Source organism: Chiloscyllium plagiosum, unplaced genomic scaffold (assembly GCF_037043375.1).
Source record: "Chiloscyllium plagiosum isolate Xiang-an unplaced genomic scaffold, Cpla_swu_hap1 HiC_scaffold_43, whole genome shotgun sequence".
NCBI classification, from domain to species: domain Eukaryota; kingdom Metazoa; phylum Chordata; class Chondrichthyes; order Orectolobiformes; family Hemiscylliidae; genus Chiloscyllium; species Chiloscyllium plagiosum.
This window is the reverse complement of record NW_028270181.1, coordinates 23,772,654-23,792,128: the sequence shown is the minus strand read 5'-3', so window position 1 is coordinate 23,792,128 and position 19,475 is coordinate 23,772,654. Positions and strand designations below refer to the sequence as shown.

The window sequence follows — 19,475 nt, the reverse complement described above, 5'->3', positions numbered from 1 at the left end:
AGCATCTCCGACACCATCACACTGAGCACGGCCCCCCAGGGCTGTGTGCTCAGTCTACTGCTGTTCACCCTGCTGACACACGACTGTTCAGCAATGCACAACTCGAATCACATCATCAAGTTCGCCGATGATATGATGCAGTCATACAGAGAAGAGGTGCAGCAGCTAACAGATTGGTGCAGAGCCAACGCCCTGTCTCTAAACACGGACAACATGAAAGTGATAGTTAACTTCAGGAGGACACAGAGTGACTACTCTCCACAAAATATCGACTGCTCCCCTATGGAGAATGTGAAGAGCACTAAATTTCTTGGTGTATACCTGGCAGAGAATCTCACCTGGGCTGTCAACACCAGCTCCATAAACAAGAAAGCCTAGCTGCGTCTCTACATTCTGCGCAGACTGAGGAAAGCCCACCTCCCACCCCCATCCTCACCACATTCTACAGAAGGTTCATTGAGAGTACCCTGAGCTGCTGCACCACTGCCTGTTTCGGGGATTGCACCGTCTTGGATCGTAAGACACTACAAAGGATATTGAGGACAGCTGAGAGGATCATTGGGGTCTCTCTTCATTCCATTACAGACATTTGCACCAACTGCATCTGAAAACTGAAGAGCATTGTGGAACACCCCACACACCCTTCACTCAAACACTTCTCCCTCTTGCCGTCTGGCAGCAGACAATGGACCATTCGGTCTCTCACGGCCAGACTGTGCAACAGTTTCTTCCTCCAAGCCAGCAGGCTCCTGAACACAGTATGATTGGACTCTTTCCCATCTGAAACTCTTTGAAATACTTTGAATTGCTGCGAGAACAATATTTTATTAATTATCATTCTTTTATTACACTATAATTTGTACACCACTGTGCCCGTTGTCTTGTCGTGTCAGAAATTACTGTGCTGTCTTGCGTGTTTTGCATTTCTGATGCACTTTATGCTGCCCTGTGTATAATTGTGTAGTTTGTGCTGTCCATGTAGCACCTTGGTCCTGGAGAAACACTGTCTCAGTTTTACTGTATCAGTTGTATATGGTAGAAATGACAAATAAAGCTACTCTTGAGTAGTGTGCTTTGAGACTCCTTGAGGTCATAAAATACTTTATTAAAAAAAACTTTGTTATTTCTGGCGAGCTTTGTTTTTAGATGTTTTCTAATTTAATATAGAGACCTGGTAGGAGATGTCTCGAATACCAAGGTGCATTTTAATACCGGGTAGTGCATGCAAAATCAAGCAAGCAGAGACCAGTTTCATCATCCATTGTGTACAGTGACCAAACATTGTTAACAATAAACCCACTCATGCAAGCAGTTAGAATGAATGGCACAGTTCCTGACTGCTACAGCACCCATGAGTTCAGAATATGTGACTTTATTCCTTGAAAACTAGATCCAATGTTACCATCCCGGTTCACATCATTTGGCTTTCACTTTCAGTTAGTTTTGCGGGGTTGGAATTCCGTTTTCTCCTGTATTCCCTCTGTTCGATGTAAGTGCATTTGAAAAACAGTTGCTAAATTCCTTGATAAGCTCTACCTTCAAGTCAGGAATTAGCTGCCACAGGTTTCAGCTGTGACGCACAATGGTGGTCCTTGTATTCTTTGTTCATACAATGTGGGCATTATCTGTGGCCTATTCCCAACTGCCCTGGAACTCAATGACAGAAGGCAATTAATTGTCAGTTGTATTGTTGGCCAAACCTGGTAAGGATGGCAGATTTCCTTTTCTAGACGACATTTAGAATCACTGGGATGTACAGCACAGAAACAGATCCTTCAGGTCCAACGTATCCATGCCGACCAGATATCCTCAACTAATCAAGTCCTATTTGGTAGCAATCGGCCCATTTCCTTTAAACCTTCCTATCCATATAGCCATCTAGGTGGCTTTTAAGTGTTAAATTGTACCAGCCTCTACAATTTCCTCTTGCAGCTCATTCCATACATGCACCACCCTCTGCGTTAAAAAGCTGCCACTTAAGTCCCTTTGAAAGGTTTCCCCGCTCATCTTAAACCAATGCCCTCTAGTTATGGACTCCCCCACCCTGGGGAAAGAAAAAACCTTGACCATCCATGCCTCTCATGATTTTATAAAGCTCTATAAGGTCATCCCTCAGCCTCTGACGCGCCAGGGAAAATAGCCCTAGTGTATTCAGCCTCTCCCTATAGCTCTGTGAGAAGTGAAAATGGCCCAGACACAGGGGCATGGTGGGTGTGAGGGTGCAACAAGGATGCCTCTTTGTCCCCCTTCCATACCCCTCTGCCATTTCTCCTTTTTTATAACCACCCACTTCCCCTCCAATTCTCTCCTGGATCCCAATCTCCACCCCACCCCTTTCCCATTTCTACCTGATCTCTTACCCCTCCCTTGGTCCCAATTTCTTACACCCACCCCCCATTCCAATCTCTTATTCCCCCTGCTACTGGCCCCAGAACCTGCGCTTACATGATTTAAAGCAGTGCATAGTAGGCATGCATAGTGGTGTTATGAAACACTGGCATATCCCAAAGGCTGGCAGGTTGTATCAAACAGCATTACAACTCTAGCTGCTCACAACAACCAAAGCATTGATTGTACCCAATTGTCTTAAGCACACAAAACTCATAACACAGTGTCCAACGTTAGATCAAATTCTGCTGATGGATGGAATTTGCTGGATAATCCTGAGTGAGCAAAGAAAATCCAACTTGTCAGCTGGGCTCACGTGTGGCACATTAACGTGGTCTGAAAGCTGTGTGCATTGCTGCACGGGGCTCCCTTCTTTACAGATAGAAAGAAAACATGCTTAACAAAATTGGTGATGTCCTTTCGCTGGTTCATTCCTCAGACCAATGTCCTGGCCCGATTAGGATCAACCCGCATGGTTCAAAGACTGGCAGTTATTTGTCAATCATTACCTGCTGGCAATCTTCATGGCAACATCTTTACCAATCAGAATCCACCTGTCAACTAATAGGCACATTCCTTTCATAGAGCATAAATGTTGGTTTCCTGCTTTTAATTGCATTCTTCCTTTGATGGGTGCTAAGCAAACAGCTTTGAGATATGATTTGGAGGTGCCAGTATTGGACTGGGATATACAAAGTTAAAAATAACATACCACCAGGTTAGAGTCCAACAGGTTTATTTGGAAGCACTAGCTTTTGGAGCGCTGCTCCTTCGTCTGGTGGCTTAATGTAATATGTCTTAGCAATTCTCAAGTACTGTATAACCAAATACTATTGATGGATATGCTGCTTCTGCTTTTAATTCTTGAGACAATCTTTTGTATGTCTGTAATTATCTTTATTTTGTGGATTGCTAAGCAGTTGCTGCTTTCTCGTTCTATCACATTCAAGTCAGGAGTATGGTGGAACTGCTTGGACTCACTTGCGGCTCTGTCACATTTGAGAAGCTTGACACCATGCGAGACAGATCAGTTTTTTTCAATATTTCCCTCTTAACAGGCTGAATGTGGGACAATGCACTGTGGCTGCTACATATACAATTTATATGATGAACCAGAACAACTTTCCAGCTTTAGTTAGCCAGCGACCAGCTCCTTGTAACATCTACTACCAAGGGTGGGCGTAAAAGAGGGAGATGATATGCTATTAGATGCGTAGGTATTAATTTTCCAAAATTCCCACAATTCAGTAAAGGTTTAATTTGCTTTGGATAAAGGGGAACCTATAGATATAATGCAGTTGCTTTTTCAGAAAGCATTTGATAAGGAGTCGCATGAAACATACTTAAGAAAACAAAAGGTAGAGGCACAACATCCTGGCATGTATAGAAGACGATCAGAAAACAAAGAGTATACATAAACGGGTCTTCACCTGATTGGTGCTATGTGGTGAGTGGATTCCCGCAGGAGTCTGTGCTTGGTCCCCAACCTTTTACAGTTTATATCAAAGACTGAAGGCAAATGGCACAAAGTCATTGTTGCTAAATTTGCAGTCAACCCCAAGATAGCTTGGAAAATACATTGTGAAACAGACATAATAGATGGGTTGAGTGAGAGGGTCAAACTCTGGGGGATGGGTATACTGTAATGTCAAGAAGTTTGAGGTTGGTCATTTTGTTGCCATTGTTTAAATGGAGAATGAGTGTGGAATTCCAACACACAGAGGTTTCTTAGTGCATGATTCAAAAAAGTTAGTATTCAGATACAGCATATAATCAAGAAATCTAATGGGATGCCAACAAGGGGTGAGGCCACATTAGATTTGGTACTCGGTAATGAACCTGACCAGGTGTTAGATTTGGAGGTAGGTGAGCACTTTGGTGATAGTGACAATTTGTTATGTTTACTTTAGCAATGGAAGGAAATAGGTATATACTGTAGGGCAAGAGTTATAGTTGGGAAAAAGGTGATTACGATGTGATTAGGCAAGATTTAGGATGCATAGGATGGAGAAGGAAACTGCAGGGGATGGGTGCGACTGAAATGTGGAATGTATTCAAGGAACAGCCACTGTGTGTCCTTGATAAGTATGTACCTGTCAGGCAGGGAGGAAGTGGTCGAGCACAGGAGCCATGGTTTACTAAGAAAGTTGAATCTCTTGTTAAGAGGAAGAAGAAGACTTATGTTAGGATGAGATGTGAAGGCTCAGTTAGGGGGCTTGAGAGTTACAAGTTAGCCAGGAAAGACCTAAGAAGAGAGCTAAGAAGAGCCACGATGGGACATGAGAAGTCATTCGCCAATAGGATCAAGGAAAACCCTAAAGCTTTCCACAGGTATATCAGGAATAAAAGAATGACTATAAAAAGATTAGGGTCAATCAAGGATAGTAGTGGGAAGTTGTGCTTGGAGTCTGAGAAGATAGGGGAAGTGCTAAATTAATGTTTTTTGTTAGTATTCACACTAGAAAAAGACAATATTATCGAGGAGAATACTGAGATACAGGCTACTAGACTAGATGGGATTGAGGTTCACAAGGAGGAGGTGTTAGACATCCTGGAAAGTGTGAAAGTAGTTAAGTCCCCTGGGCCAAGTGGGATTTACCCTGGGGTTCTCTGGGAAGCTAGGGAGGAGATTGTAGAGCCTTTGGCTTTGATCTTTATGTCAGTCATTGTCTACAGGAATAGTGCCGAAGACTGGGGGATACCAAATGTTGTTCCTTTGTTCAAGAAGGGGAGTAGAGACAACCCTGGTAATTATAGACCAGTGAGCCTTACTTCAGTTGTGGGTAAAGTGTTGGAAAAGGTTATAAGATATAGGATTTATGATCATCTAGAAAGGAATAAGTTGATTAGGGATAGTCAACATGGTTTTGTGAAGGGTAGGTCGTGCCTCACCAACCTTACTGAGTTCTTTGAGAAGGTGACTAAACAGGTGGATGAGGGTAAAGCAGTTGATGTGATGTACATGGATTTCAGTAAGGTGTTTGATAAGGTTCCCCATGGTAAGTTATTGCACAAAATACGGAGACATAGGATTGATGGTGATTTAGCGGTTTGGATCAAACATTGGCTAGCTGAAAAAAGACAGAGGGTGGTGGTTGATGGGAAATGTTCATTCTGGAGTTCAGTTACTAATGATGTACCGTAAGGATCTGTTTTGGGGCCACTGCTGTTTGTCATTTTTATAAACGACCTAGATGAGGGCATAGAAGGATGGGTTAGTAAATTTGTGGATGACACTCAGGTTGGTGGAGTTGTGGATAGTGCCGAAGGATGTTGTAGGTTACAGAGGGACATAGATAAGCTGCAGAGCTGGGCTGAGAGGTGGCAAATGGAGTTGAATGTGGAAAAGTGTGAGGTGATTCACTTTGGAAGGAGTAACAGGAATAAAGAGTACAGAGCTAATAGTAAGACTCTTGCTAGTGTAGATGAGCAGAGAGATCTCAGTGTCCATGTACATAGATCCCTGAAAGTTGCCACCCAGGTTGATGGAGTTGTTAAGAAGGCATACAGTGTGTTAGCTTTTATTAATAGAGGGATTGTGTTTTGGAACCATGAGGTCATGCTGCAGTTGTACAAAACTCTGGTGCGGCTGCACTTAAAGTATTATGTACAGTTGCGGTCACCGTATTATAGGAAGGATGTGGAAGCTTTGGAAAGGGTTCAAGGGAGATTTACTAGGATGTTGTCTGGTATGGAGGGAAGGTCTTTCGAGGAATAGCTGATAGACTTGAGGCTGTTTTCTTTAGAGAGAAGAAGGTTGAGAGGTAACTTAATAGAGACATATAAGATAATCAGAGGATTAGATAGGGTGGACAGGGAGAGCCTTTTTCCAAGAATGGTGACGGCGAGCACGAGGGGTCATAGCTTTAAATTGAGGGGTGATAGACATAGGACAGATGTCAGAGGTAGTTTCTTTACTCAGAGAGAAGTAGGTGTGTGGAACACACTGCCTGCAACTGTAGTAGACTCGCCAACTTTCAGGGCATTTAAATGGTCATTGGCTGGGAATATAGATGAAAATGGAATAGTGTAGGATAGATGGACTTTGGATTGGTTCACAGGTCAGCGCAACATTAAGGGCCAAAGGGCCTGTACTGCGCTGTAATGTTCTACATTCTATATTCGAATTACTTGGAAAGGAACTGAACACAAACGTAAAGATATTGTGCTTCAGTTGTACACTGCGTTGGTGAGATATCATCTTGAATACTGTGTGCAGATTTGGTTTTCTTTTTTTTAAGGAAGGATATAAATACATTAAAAGTGGTTTGGGAGATTTACTGGATCGATACTTGGAATGAGTGCGTTATTTTATGAGGACAATTTGTACAGACAGGGTCTTAGAGTTCGAAGAGTGAGGGATGACATGTTTCAAGTGCAAAAGAGGCTGAGTGGTCCTGACAAGGTAGTCATGGAAAGGAGGTTTCCTCTTGTGAATCAGTCCAGAATTATGGGATGCCATTTTAAAATTGTTGCTCCCCCTTTTACAAAAGAGATGAAGAGAAATCCTTTCTCTCAGAGGATTGTGTGATGTTGGAACTCTGCCTCAGAAGGCAATGAAGACACTGTCATTTTTAAGGCTGAGACGATAGATTCTTCTTCGGCAGAGAAAGGAAAGGTTATTGGAGGAAGATGGGAATGTGGAATTCGAAGTGCAAACAGATCAGCCGTGATAGTACTGAATGGCACACCAGGCTTGAGGGGCTGAATGGTCTTCTTCTGTTCCGATTTTGTAAGAAGCATGCCATTAACTTTCGGTTCCCTAGATGATCACATATGATCCTATTCTTTATTATTCATTCACAGGGTGGGTGTGTCGCTGGCTGGACCAGCATTTGTTGCCTGTCTCCAATTTCCCTGGAAAAGCTGGTGGTGAGCTGCCTTCTTGAACTGCTGCAGTCCATGATGTGGAGGAGCCGGTGTTGGACTGTGGTAGACAAAGTTAAAAATCACACAACACTGGGTCATAGTCCAACAAGTTTATTTGGAAGTACTAGCTTTCGAAACACTGCTCCTTCATCAGGTGGTTGTGAAATAGGACCAAACTACACAGAATGCATACACAAAGCCAACACACTGGGACATCCCATCGGATCAGGCAGTGGGACCCTGGGTGAGAACCTCTCTGGCTATGTCGAAGACATCTTGAAACCCATTGTACAGGGGACCCCCCCCAGATTCTGTCGCAATTCTACAGATTTCTTACAGAAACTCAGCACCCACGGACCAGTCGAACCGAGAACATTTCTCATCATGATGGACGTTTCAGCACTCGACACCAGCACCCCCCACGATGACAGCCTCAGTACTCAATACCAACAACTGCCAATCTCTGAGCACCATCCTACAACTCATCTACTTCATCCTTGACCACAATGTTTCCACCTTTGACAACCAGTTCTTCATCTAGACACACAGAACAGCTCTGGGGACCAAATTTGCACCTCAATATGCCAACATTTTCATGCACAGGTTCAAACAAGACTTCTTCTCTACACAGGACCTTCAACCAACACTATACACCAGGAATATTGACAACATTTTCTTCTTCTGGACCCATGGCGAGGAGTCACGGAAACAACTACACAGCGATATCCACAAGTTTGATCCCACCATCAGACTTACCATGGATTACTCTCATTCTTGGACACACTCATCTCCATCAAGGATGGACACCTCAGTACCTCACTCTACCACAAACCCATGGATAACCTCATGATGCTACACTTCTCTAGCTCCCACCCTAAACATATTAAAACAGCCATAACCTATGGACAGGCCCTACACAGGATCTGTTCAGATGAGGAGGAACATGATAGACACCAGAAGGTGCTCAAGGATGCCCTCATAAGAACAGGGTACGATGCTCAGCTCATTGATCACCAGTTCCAACATGTCAAAGCGAGCAACCACAATGACCTCCTCAGGAGACAGACAAGGGTTGCAACCGTTAGGGTACCCTTCGTTATCCAGTACTTCCTAGGAGCTGAAAAGCCACGCCACGTTCATCTCAGCTGGCAACACATTATCAATGAGGATGAGCACCTCGCCAAGACCTTCCCTATGCATCCACTTCTTGCCTTTAAACAACCGCCAAACCGCCAGACCATTGTTCACAGCAAACTGCCCAGCCTTCAGGCCAACATCAACACAACACTGTACAAGCCTGTCATGGCAACCACTGCAAGATGTGTCAGAGTGTTGACACGGATACCACCATTACCTGTAGGGACACCACCCACCGTGTACACGGCAGGTACTCATGTGACTCGGCCATCGTTGTCGATCTCATACGCTGCAGGCAAGTATGCCCCGAGATATGGTACATTGGTGAGACCAAGCAGATGCTACAATAACGGATGAATGGACACTGCATAACAATCACCAGACTGGGGTGTTCCCTCCCAGTCAGGGAGCACTTCAGCAGTCTGGAAACATTCGGTCTTGGATCTTCGAGTGACCATCCTCCAAGGCAGACTTTGGGATACGCAACAACGCGGAGTATCCAAGCAGAGGCTGATAGCCAAAATCGGTATCCACAATGATGACCTCAACCCAGATCTTGGGTTCATGTTGCATTACAAGTGACTCCACTACACTATACACTCTCTCACACACACACACGTGCGCACACACACTCAAACACGCACAAGCACACATACTCATACACTCACGTAGACCCTCTCTCAAACACACTCACACAGACACACACATACACCCCCCACACTCACAGCCATTAACACACCCACACACACGCTTTACCAAACATGCACACACACAAACACACACTCTCTCACATGCACATGCTCACATGCACACACTCACTCTCTCTCCTGCACACGCACTCTTGTTGCTCATCATGTTGGTCCTTCCATTGAAAGGCCTGACCCAGTCACCTAACTGTACCGATCAGGACATGGTATGAGAGCTATGATACTACCCAAATAATAAACTCTCTCCACATCGGAGAAACCAGACATTCTATTAACACTAGAGTGGGACTTGAACCCTGAGCTTCCAGTTGAGAGGCAGCAATGCCATTGACCACAAGATCCCCTTTACTTACAGTATGGAGTAGGGAATACCAAATACTTCAGACAGGAGTTCAAGACATGAAAACCAATAAAATTCATCACTCTCTGAATCATGTCTTGTAATTAACTGTTTATTGAAGCTTTATAAGGGACAAAGCAACCAGTCAGAATGCAGTGACATGAAAAGATATTGCTCATACAATAACTTACAATATAGCAGAAAGCAATACCAGGCTTAACATTGAAGAGAGACAACTCAAAGAAAAAAAATAAAAGTTGCAAAACAAATACCGTAAAAATAATAACAAGTAAATAATGATCACCTTGTTTACCTGAGCCTCAATACTGCTTCTTTAGAGCCTCTATAACGCATCCAGACCTTTCATAACCTTGAATCGCACACGTATTCAGATCATCACATTAACATTTCTCTTCCTGTTACACTCTTCCCTACTGATAAGCCCTTGGACAGAATTTTATGCTTCCCCGCCCCTCGACTCCGTGAGGTGCTATTAATTTATTGGGCAAGAGGGTAGCAGCATAGGGCTCCCATTTCTAACCTAATTATGTCCATTGGCAGAAAGGTTTGTGAGTGGCCTCACATTCCCTACTGAAGTCCAGGGCTAAGGCGTTCCAGTCAGGTGACCCTGACCTAAACAGAAAATCCAGATATGATCTTCGCAAAGCCAAAAGTGGGGGCCTAGGGACAATACCAGACTAAACTAGAATCCCAGACTAACCACAAGAACACATGTCGACTGTGGTAAGACTTACACGATAGCACCTGCTGGATAATGAGGACACTTACGTCAGATTCCTATTTATTGACTTTAGCTCCACCTTCAACATCATAGTTCCAACTAAACTCATCTCCAAACTCCAAGACCTAGGACTCTGTTCCCCACTCTGCAACTGGATCCTCAACTTCCTGACCCACAAATCACAATCAGTAAGGATAGGGGACAACAGCTCCTCCACCATAATCCTCAATGGCGGTCCCCCACCAGCCTGTGTACTTAGCCTCTTACTATACTCCTTATACACTCACTACAGTGTGGTCAAAATCAGCTCTAACTCCACTTACAAATTTGCTGATGACACCACCGTAGTGGGTTGGATCTCAAACAATGACGAGATAGACTACAGGAAAGAGATAGAGAGCCTAATGGCATGGTGTAAAATCAATAATCCTTTCCTCAACATGAGCAAAACAAAGGAGCTGGTTATCAGACAGCAGAGTGCAGGACACACCCCTGTCTGTGTCAATGGTGCTGTGGTGGAGATGGTCAAGAGTTTCAAGTTCCTGGGAGTAAATATCACCAACGATCTATCCTGGTCCATCCACCTCGACATTAGTCAAGAAAGCACACCAACACTTCTACTTCCTCAGAAGGCTAAGGAAATTCAACACATCCACAATAACTCTTACTAATTTTTATAGATGCACCATAGAAAGCATCCTATCCAGATGCATCACAGAATGGCATGGCAACTGCTGTCCCCAAGATGCAAGAAACTACAGAGAGCTGTAAATGCAGACCAGACCATCACAAAAGTCAGCCTTCCATCCACTGACTCCATCCCCAATCCCTCTGCCTTGGGAAAGCAGCCAAGGTAATCAAGGACCCCTCCCACACCAGTTACAGTCTCTTCATCAGATAGAAGATACAAAAGTTTGAAAACACATACCTACAAATTCAAGAACAGCTTCTTTCCTGCTGTTATCAGACTTATGAACGCACCTCTCATATATTAGATTTGATCTTGTGCATCTTCTCTGTAGCTGTAACACTATATTCTGCATTCTGTTCTATTACCCTAATGTGCTTATGTACATTATGATTTGTCTGGTTAGCACGCAACACAATACTTGTCACTGTATCTCGGTACATGTGACAATAATAAATCAAATAAAATCAAATCAACTCAACTTTATAGCCATGGCTCAGTGGTAGCACTCTCAACTTTGAGTTAAATGATCATGACAACAAATGTCACTGAAGACTGACATTTAGTCCAATACAGGAATGTGGGAGAGCTGCATCAGAGGGAGAACGGGACTGCCACATCCTTGTATTTCAAATGAACCATCTGTCAACTAGATGTGAAAGAACCATGATAATATTTCAACGAGAAGCAGGAATGCTACGTCCAGGCAAACACTTATCCTTTAACCAACGTGTGCTCATTTAGCAAGGACTGCTGTCTGCAACAGTGTCTACATTTCACTGAGAACTCACTTGGCTGCAAAATGCTTTAAGCTGTTACAGGCATTATACAAACGCAAATCTCTCTTTTAGTTGAAGAGGATCATATTGTAACTTTTAAACAATCCTATTGAAATTCTTGTTCTAGACACCAGGTATTACTGCAAAAAATCACTTTTGACAATTGTAGCTGCACTAACATCACTGTCACATGTAAAACAGCTATAGGGCCGACTAAAAGGAAACATTTTCAACCATGACCTGAGGTGCATGGTAGGTCCTGCTGAGTAGCACACGGAAGCATGGGTAACTGTGCTGGCTCACGAGTCGCTAATTTATAATTTACACACCAGTTCAGCTCAACATGCTCAATCTGGTTATTATTCTCGGGCTTCATGTGTTTCCTCATCTGGGGGGGATCCTCCACCCAGGCAGCTAGCCTTGCTGCTGCGTTTGGGTTTTGCACACGAGCAGTGGCCTTCTGATGTCGCCTATGAGCGCAACATGACAGGAAAGAGAAGCAATCATTCTTGAAGGTTTCATTCATGAAGGTGTAGATAATGGGATTATTGAAGGAGTTGAAGAAGCCTATTGCTTGCACAACAGCGATGATCATGTTGACAGTGACATCGTCATATATCTCGTCCAACTTGTCTGTGGAAACAGAACTCAATCAACATTGAAGAGGTCACGACCTTGGTCAGAATGTCACCCCAATCCTACAATGGTTATCAATTACGTGAGGGGTTAAGTGGTGGGATAACGAACTATAACAATGGAAATCCAAAATAACATGTCAATAGACCAAGGCAAAGACAGACTGCCATGTTCCCAATGGGTAGCAAAGTGGATTTGGCAGCATCACTTGTATCCCGTGAGCAAATTAAAAGAGAGGAAAATGCATTTTCCAGGAGACCAATCTTAGCTTTCCAACTTTTCATTGTGGGAATTAGTACGTACAATCCAGATGAGATGCTGGACACATACACCTGCTCGGTTTTCATTGCCCACTGACCTAGTCCATATGGCTATTCTCCTTTCGCATGAAAACTGTTTAGTTTGCCATCCTCATCCCTGGCTTCCTAGCATTGAACTTGTGTCCTTTGACCCCTTGCTTAAGCTCCACGCTCAGCAAGTGTGGGCTTACAACACTTTTGATGATACATATCATTTTGATTTGAAATGTTTTTAAAATGCAGCTGAAAGTTGGGGTGAGAGCCAGCCCGCAGATTATGTGCAGGCCTTCTGACCACATTCTCTCCGTGGAAATCAAATGGCCATAGCCAAGGGATTGGGGAAAGTGAGACTGGTGTGGCCTCCACTATTACACAGGTTTGTGATGGTAAGGGGACAAATACTAAAAGGTTAGGACCATGCATTTGCCAAATGAGATTTCGGCGCACAGCCTAATAACCTCCTGTGTCAACTTCCCTCTCCCAGCACGAGGTAGGCCAAAGGAATTTTTAAACAGATTTGGGGATAGTGTGGGAACACTGCAGATCATTAGACTGGTAAAGACACATGATAGGTGCAGGGGAGCAACAGTAAGAGCCTCAGTGGTGGAAGACTGAGGAGTATATAGGTCCTACTGAATTGTGGAGATGCTGAAGTCTCAGTTGACCAGTAAAGGAACTAACCTTTGCTCCTCTCAATGAGTCTCTCTTTGCTAACATTCTCCCCCCGAAGACAATCAAACTTCACTTCCATTCCTCTGGTAATTCATTCACTCCATCATTAGTCAAGTCTCAACGGGAAGGGCATGAGACTCAATGTGGCATCATTACTGAGCTCTGCTCAGGTCAGTATTGGATGGAATCCAGTGGATTCAGGCCTGATTTTCACCTTCGTTAATGTCAGGAGAGTGACAATATTTTCCCTGGAGCATCAGAGGCTGCGGGGTGGCCTTTTAGAAATTTATAAAATCATGAAGGGTGTGGATATGTTTAATAGACAAGATCTCTTCCCCAGGGTAAGGCAGCCCAAAACTAGAAGGTGAGAAGGGAAAGATTTAAAAGGGACCGAAGGGGTAACTTTTTCACGCAAAGGTGGTGTGTGTATGGAACAAGCTGCGATAGGAAGTGGTGGAGGCTGGTACAATTGCAACATTTGAAAGGCATCTGGATGAGTATATGAATAGGAAGGGTTTAGAAGGATATGGGCCAAATGCTGGCAAATGGGGCTAGATTAGGTTAGAATATCTGGTTGGCATGGATGATTTGGACCGAAGGGTTTGATTCTGTGCTGGACTGCTCTATGACTCTATAACTCCAATCTCCCTCAAATGAGACCAAACAACTCATCACAGATCCAAGTGATAAACCAGATTTTGAGCATCTGTGCTTATATTGCTTCAATGGTTCAGAAACAAATTATATTTCACTATGGGTCTTGCCAAAAGCCCTGGGATATCTCATTACATTAACATAACATGACATAAATGTTAGTTGCTGCTGAGAGTTTAGCAAAGTAAATGCATTAAAGGTGAACATAGAACAGGGAACAGTACAGCAAGGTATAGGCCCTTCGGCCCTCAATGTTGTACCGACCTTTCATCCTACTGTAACATCAAACTAACCTACATACCCATCATTTGAATATCATCCATGTGCCTATCCAAGAGTTGCTTAAATGTCCCGAATGTCTCTGACTCTACTCCCACTACTGGCAGTGCATTCCACGCACTCATCCACTCTCTGTGTAAAGAACCTACCTCTGACATCTCCCCTAAATCTTCCTCCAATCACCTTCAAATTATGCCCCCTCATGATAGCTTTTTCTGCCCTGGGAATAAATCTCTGGCTATCCACTCTATTTACGCATCTCATCATCTTGTACCCTTCTAACAAGTCACCTCTCATCCTTCTTTGCTCCAATGAGAAAAAGCCTAGCTCCCTCAACGTTTCTTCATAAGACATGCCCTGCAGTCCAGGCATCATCCTGGTAAATCTCCTCTGCACCCTCTCTAAAGCTTCCTATAATGGGGTGACCAGAGCTGAACACAATATTCCAAGTGTGGTCTAACCAGGGCTTTATAGAGCTGCAGCATAACCTAGGGGCTCTTAAATTCAATCTCCCTGCTGATGAAAGTCAACACACCATACACCTTCTTACCAACCCTATCAACTTGGGTGGCAACTTTGAAGGATCTATGGATATGGACCCCAAGATCCCTCTGTTCCTCCACACTGCCAAGAATCCTGCTTTTAATCCTATAATCTGCATTCAGATTTGACCTTCCAAAGGAATCATTTCACACTTTTCCAGGTTGAACTCCATCTGCCGCTTCTTAGCCCAGTTCTGCATCCTTCGTGTTACAATCTACAACAGCCCTCCACATGATCCACAACTCTACCAACTTACAAACCCACCCTTGCACCTCCTCATCCAAGTCATTTATAAAAATCATAAGAGCAGAGGTATCAGAACACCACTGGTCACCAAGCTAAATACTTTCTATCTACTACCATCCTCTGTCTTCCAGGGGCCAGCCAATTCTGTATCCAAACAGCTAAACTTCGCATTATCCCATGCCTCCTTACTTTCTGAATGAGCCTAGCATGGGGAACCTTATCAAATGCCTTGTTAAATTCCATGTACACCACATTCACTGCACTACCTTCATCAGTGTGTTTTGTCACACCCTCAAAGAGTTCAATAAGGCTTGTGAGGCATGACCTGGCCCTCACAAAGCCATGCTAACTATCTCTAATCAAACTACCCTTTTCCAGGTAACTATAAATCCAGTCTCTCAGAATCCTTTCCAATAATTTGCTCACCACTGATGTAAGACTGACCTATCTGTTTTTCCCAGGGTTATCCCTATTCCCTTTTTTGAACAAGGGAATAACATTTGCCATCCTCCAATCATCTGTTACTACTCCAGTGGACAGTGAGGATGCAAAGATCATCGCCAAAGGCACAGCAATCTCTTCCCTCGTTTCCCACAGTAACCCTGGATATATCCCGTCTGACCCAAGGGACTTATACAACTTCATGTTTTTCAAAATTTCCAGCACATCCACCTTCTTAACATTAATCTATTCGAGCATATCAGCCTGTATCATGCTGCCCTCACAAACAACAAGTTCCTTCTCAGTAGTGGATACTGAAGCAAAATATTCATTAAGGACCTCCCCTCCCTCCTCTGGCTCCAGGCACAAGCTCCCTTCACTATCCCTGATGAGCTCTACCCTCAATCTGGCCATCCTCGTGTTCCACACATAAGTGTAGAATGCCTTGGTCTTTTCCTTAATCCTACCCGCCAAGGCTTTTTCATGCCCCCTTCTAGCTCTCCGAATTCATTCTTCAGTTCTTTCCTGGCTACCTTGTAATCCTCTAAAGCCCTGTCTGATCCTTGCTTTCTCAACCTTAACTATGCTTCCTTCTTCCTCTTGACTACATGTTCCACATCCCTTGTCATCCAAAGTTCCTTCACCCTACCATCCCTTCCTTGCCTCAGTGGGACAAACCTATCAAGCACTCACAGCAAGTGCTCCATAAATAACTTACACATTTCTGTCGTGCATATACCTGAGAATATCTGCTCCCAATTTATGGTCCACGGTTCCTGACTAATAGCATTGTAGTTCCCCCTCCCCCAAGTAAATACTTTCTCATACCATCTGGTCCCTTTCCATGAGTGTAGTAAAGGTCAGGGAGTTGTGATCACTATCACCGAAATGCTCTCCCACTGACAAATCTGACACCTGACCTGGTTCATTGCCAAGCACCAAATCCAATATGGCTTCGCCCACAGTTCGGTCTATCTACATATTGAGTCAGGAATCCTTCCTGGACACACCTGACAAAATCTGCTCCATCCAACCTATTTGCTTTAAGGACGTTCCAATCAATATTAGGAAAATTGAAGTCACCAATGACACCCTATTACTTCTACACCTTTCCAAATTCTGCCTCCCAATCTGCTCGTCCATGTCTGTATTGCTTTTGGGGGTCTATAGAAAACTCCCAATATAGTGACTGCTCCTTTCCTGTTTCTGACTTCCACCCATAGTGACTCCGTAGACAAACCCTCCTCAACAATCTCTCTTTCTGCAGCTGTGATACTATCCCTGATTAGTAATGCCACTCCCCCAACCTCTTTTACCTCCCTCCCTTTTCTTTTTGAAACATCTAAACCCCAAAACATCCAACAATGATTCCTGCCCCTGTGATATCCAAGTTTCTGTAATGGTCACAACATTGTAACTCTAAGTACTGATCCGTGCTCTAAGTTCATCACCCTTTTTCCTGACACTTCTTGCATAAAAATAGACACACTTCAACCCATCACACTGACTGTAACTTTGCCCTATCAACTGTATCTTTCCTCACAGAATCTCTGCATGTTGTATCTGTCTGTTCACCAGCTACTCCATCCTCTGATTCTAACTCAGGTTTCCATCTCCCTGCCAAACTAGTTTAAACTCTCCCAAAGAGCTCAAGCAAACATCCTGCCCAGAATATTGGCACCCCTCCAGTTCAGGAGCAACCCATCTTCCTTGTACAGGTCCCACCTTCCCCAGAAGGTATCCCAATGATTCACATATCTGAAGCCCTCCTAAACCAACTATGCAGCTACATGTTCACCTGCACTCGCTGTCTGTTCCTAGCCTCACTAACCTGGGGCACCTGAGATTACTACTCTGCACGTCCTGCCTTTTAGCTTCTAACCTAACTCCCCATATTCACTTTTCAGGTCCTCATCCCTTTTGATAGCTATGTCATTGGTACCAATGTGTACCACGACTTCTGGCTGCTCACCCTCCCCCTTATGAATCATGATAGACTCAATCTGAGACATCCCTGATCCTGGCACCCGGGAGGTAACAAACCAGCTGGGAGTCTCGTTCACACCCACAGAATCTCCCGTCTGTTCCTCTAACCACTAAATCTCCTATCGCTATTGCTCTCCTAGTCTCCCCCCTTCCCTTCTGAGCCACAGAGCCAGGCTCAGTGCCAGAGACCAGAGACCAGGCCATTGCGGCTTTCCCCTGGTGTTCATTCCTGCCCCACCAAACAGTATCCAAAGCAAGATACTTATTTTTAGATTAGGTTACATTAGATTAGATTACATTACGGTGTGGAAACAAGCCCTTCGGCCCAACAAGTCCACACCGACCCACCGAAGTGCAACCCACCCATACCCCTACATTTACCCCTAACCTAACACTATGGGCAATTTAGCATGGCCCAATTCACCTAACCTGCACATCTTTGAACTGTGGGAGGAAACCGGAGCACCCAGAGGAAACCCACGCAGACACGGGGAGAACGTGCAAACTCCACACAGTCAGTCGCCTGAGGCGGGAATTGAACCCAGGGCGGCACGGTGGCACAGTGGTTAGCACTGTTGCCTCACAGCGCCAGAGACCCGGGTTCAATTCCCGCCTCAGGCGACTGACTGTGTGGAGTTTGCACATGCTCCGATTTCCTCCCACAGTCCAAAGATGTGCAGGTCAGGTGAATTGTCTGTGCTAAATTGCCCGTAGTGTTAGGTAAGGGGTAAATGTAGGGGTGTGGGTGGGTTGCGCTTCGGCGTGGCGGTGTGGACTTGTTGGGCCAAAGGGCCTGTTTCCACACTGTAATGTAATCTAATCAAACCCGGGTCTCTGGCGCTGTGAGGCAGCAGTGCTAACCACTGTGCCACCGTGCCATCCCCCTTATTGTTGAGGGGGATGGCCACAGGGGATCCTTGCACTGTCTGCTTATTCCCTTTCCCTCTCCTGATGGTCACGTAGCTACATTTATCCTGTAACTTAGGTGCAACTGCCTCCCTGTAACTTCTCTCTATCACCCCTTCAGCCTCCCGAATGATCTGAAGTTCATCCAGCTCCAGTTCCCTAACACTGGAGTTAAGGAGCTGGAGTCGGGCTCACTTCTCACTGGTGAAGTCTTCAGGGACACCAGTGGTGACCCTGACCTCCCACATTCTTCTATCCCCTCTGGTCTAAATTGCCAAAAGAGATTTTAAAAAGCCAGACCTTACCAACCCTCCACACAGAGTCTTTTTGGTTCAAGGAGGAGGACAGGTGGGAGACACTACATCTGTAGTGTTTCGGGTTTAGCCACTATATTAGTTCATTTACCCAGCATTCCCTATGTCCATGTCCACTCCTGGTTCAGCCTTCGCTCCACTGATTCATGAGGTAACTATTTAATATTCTAAATTACCTTCCTGGCTCCCTCCTAGCTCGTGCTTTCTCGACTCCCACTGCTGTAATGGAAGCTACAGATTCACAAGGTAAACGTTTAATATTCTAATTTACCTTCCCAGCTGCCCACTGGCTCATGCTCTATCGACTCCTGCTGGTGAAATAGCTAGTGAAATGGGAGTGAAAGAGTCACTTACTGAATTCAAACAGGATATACACCACATGGAATGGGGCCCAACATATGGTGAAGAGCACAACAACAGTTATCATTATAACAACAGCACGCTTCTTCTTTCTGTAGAAGAATATCAGATAATATTAGTCCTTGATGACAGGGTCTATTGATATATTATCAAAGAAACATTTAATATTTTCCGACTTATATCTTCTGCATATGCTATATTTTACTGTGAAAAAATAAATAATTAAAGATGATCAACATATCGAAGTTAAGATATGATCTACTTACTGCTATAAAATTATCAACAAATGTGCCTCCTCGTAAGTACAAGGAAATAGGCCTCACCCAATCGTGGTACACACAACAGTTCAACAAAATGCAGGAAGTAACTGCATCTACACTATCGTCACTATGTTGTCAAAGGGCTGATGTTTAACTTCAAAGAGTATCAGCTCTGTGAATTTTCTGCCTCCATCCTTCAGCTTCTCAAAGGACAATGGTTCATGGTTGC

General features: G+C 44.3%; 1 protein-coding gene across 1 annotated transcript in view; it reads right to left on the bottom strand.

Moving 5' to 3' along the window:
- Positions 1-9,538: 9,538 nt before the first annotated feature.
- Positions 9,539-19,475, bottom strand: part of LOC122541704 (pyroglutamylated RF-amide peptide receptor-like) — a 63,509-nt gene continuing 53,572 nt past the window's right edge. Inside the window, exons 5-6 of the mRNA XM_043678595.2 lie at positions 18,981-19,078; positions 9,539-12,283 (exon numbers count right to left, since the gene is read on the bottom strand). Of these exons, the coding sequence (XP_043534530.2) occupies positions 11,880-12,283; positions 18,981-19,078 (502 nt within the window). The 3' untranslated portion in view covers positions 9,539-11,879. The remainder of the gene's footprint in view (positions 12,284-18,980; positions 19,079-19,475) is intronic.